The sequence below is a fragment of the Sprattus sprattus genome, assembly GCF_963457725.1.
Source record: "Sprattus sprattus genome assembly, chromosome: 14".
Taxonomy (NCBI): domain Eukaryota; kingdom Metazoa; phylum Chordata; class Actinopteri; order Clupeiformes; family Clupeidae; genus Sprattus; species Sprattus sprattus.
The window spans coordinates 19,447,297-19,449,796 of record NC_137912.1 but is presented as its reverse complement, the minus strand read 5'-3'; the positions used below and the strand labels follow the sequence as shown (position 1 = coordinate 19,449,796).

The 2,500-nt window shown below is 45.2% G+C and overlaps 1 protein-coding gene across 1 annotated transcript in view; it reads left to right on the top strand.

Moving 5' to 3' along the window:
• Window positions 1–2,354, top strand: part of LOC308375554 (mucin-6) — a gene marked incomplete at both ends in the record, with an annotated part of 26,699 nt that extends 24,345 nt beyond the window's left edge. Inside the window, 2 exons of the mRNA XM_080851720.1 lie at window positions 1,821–1,929; window positions 2,183–2,354. Coding sequence (XP_080707846.1) covers window positions 1,821–1,929; window positions 2,183–2,354 — 281 coding nt within the window. The remainder of the gene's footprint in view (window positions 1–1,820; window positions 1,930–2,182) is intronic.
• Window positions 2,355–2,500: the final 146 nt, after the last annotated feature.

Here is a 2,500-nt window from a genome sequence, read left to right as displayed (position 1 = left end):
GTGTGTGTGTGTGTGTGTGTGTGTGTGTGTGTGTGTGTGTGTGTGTGTGTGTGTGTGTGTGTGTGTGTGTGTGTGTGTGGGTGTGTGGGTGTGTGTGTGGGTGTGTGTGTGGTTAATGTACTGTAACTGCACTGCTTCCCAAAAGGTTTCTGTGTGTTGAGGGGACTAATGTGATTAAAAGCTTTGGAGGTTCAAGAAGAGAGAGTATATACAAGATCTTTTTGTGTGTATCTGTGGGACTGTTGTGATGCTTATATATTTGATATGTTGGTGTGCGTTTTTGTGTATCTCTTGTGGTGCCAAAATGTTTGATATGTTGGTGTGTGTGTGTGTGTGTGTAGGTTGGAGATCGCTGGTCAGACCCTTCAGAGAAGTGCGTATCGTTTAGCTGCACTAACAGTGGTACTCTGCAGGAGAAGAGTGTGTGTCCTCAGGAGACCTGCCCGGAGGTAACACACTCACACACACACACACACACCACACACACACACACACACACACACACACACACACACACACACACACACACACACACACACACACACACACACACACACACACGCCCACCACACCTACATTTTTAAAGCAGTATGCATACATTCCGTATAGAGTTCAAGGTCTGCAACTTTTCTCTTATCCATTTTTGTCAGTATTGTTACACTGGTACTGTTAATTACACACACACACACACACACAAACACACACACACACACACTCACACACACACACACATACACTGTTACGCCCACTAAGTGAGTTCAAATGAAGGGGGAGAATGCGAAATAGAAATGAGCCAGATGTTTTTTTTATTTAGTCAATGCAACAAAGAACGAATCCAAGGCTTGCCCTAACGATCCCAAAAAAAACATGGCCTGGGGGAAATGGGGCACAGTATGTATGCTTTTATGTTTACCTGTTTGTGTGTGTGTTTGTGTGCATCTGCAGGAGCTTCGAGTCTGGGATGAGCATCACTGCTGTTATACATGTAAGTGGGGGCCAGCTGGTGAATATGGGGAGCTTATTTCCTCCACTCTTTTCCCAAAGGTCATCTGATAGGTATGATGTCATTCATTATATACCCATTTAAGAAAGGCAGAGGTATGGCTCTACTGTAAAGGTACATTTATAGTCCAGGCGATAAGTGTCACTCAGCAAAAATTAAGAGAGTTTGGCAACGGCATAGCCCCTGTGGCCTTTCATAGTCCTGACGACAAACTGACTTAGAACAGAACATGTCAATTTTATGGCAACACAGCTACCTATAGCTAACTAACAACAATTATCTTTATAAATAATATCAATCAAAATATCAATCAAATCTCTTCTCATTCAGTCAGACAAAAACTTTCAACCCTCTCACAGTTTTTGTTGTGCTTGACAAGCTCTGGGACACTCTAGCAGACACATTATTCACATTTGTCGCCTGGAGTGGAAATTCTTTTTGCACTATAAATTGGCCTGACCAGAGCCATCCAGAGCAAGCAAACAGTGGCAAAGGAAGGATACAATTTTAAAGGTGCAGTCCCCGATTCAGTTGAAAGGTTGTTGCTATTAGAGCTCAACAGCCAATCAAATTTTGCCCCTGCCATCCATGCTCATGAAGCAACATGTTGATTGGCTGGAATAGCGTATGGCTCGGAATGAGCCACTTGGTCTGTTGGAACAATTTGCTGAATTTGACAAAAAGTATAAAGTGTATATCGCGGATTGTAATGGGGGAAATCTTCTAGCTGAGCCTGGACAGGTTAAGGGATAGGGAGTTTATTGGTCAGTTTTTGAGTGGCACCGCAAGAGCATCCACTCATCCTCTCGTCCACCAGGTAACCACACCTGTGGCCTGCGTCTCAGCCGTGTGAACCTGACAGTGGACTCCTGCTTTACCTCCGTGCAGCTGCCCACCTGTGAGGGTCAGTGTGGCGATCGCTCCAGGTGAGGTTGACTCACACCATATCATTGTGTGTGTGAGGGGTGTTATTCTGTGTTAGGGAGTGTTTGAGTGAAAGTCTTAGTGTAAGATGTGTGTGAGTGTTTGTGAGGTGTGTAAGTGCGTGCAGGACTTAAACTCATGTGCAGACTATACTGTAAGTGTGTTTATTTGTGATGGGTTTTAGATTGTGTGTGACTCACCTGTGGTCACCTGAGACCAGGTGAGCGGACTGACTGACCACCTCTTTTTCCACAGGTGGCAGCAAGAGGGCGGAGTTCTTCAGCTGGAGAGGGCGTGTCCTCTGTGCCAGGAGTCCACCTGGGAGAAGCGGGTGGTCTACCTGACGTGTGACGGACACACGCCAACTCCGTTCAATTACAGACACATCACTTCCTGCCACTGTGACACCGGCTCCGTGCACACATAAGCAGAAGCACTCGAATAGGAGCTCCATGACCTTTATCCAAACAAGATACTCATACATACTCATACAGATACAGTCATATTTCAGTTTCATGTAATTTCATTCATATCAATCACGGTTTAGTCAGGGCAGTTAGCTGTGAATAACTG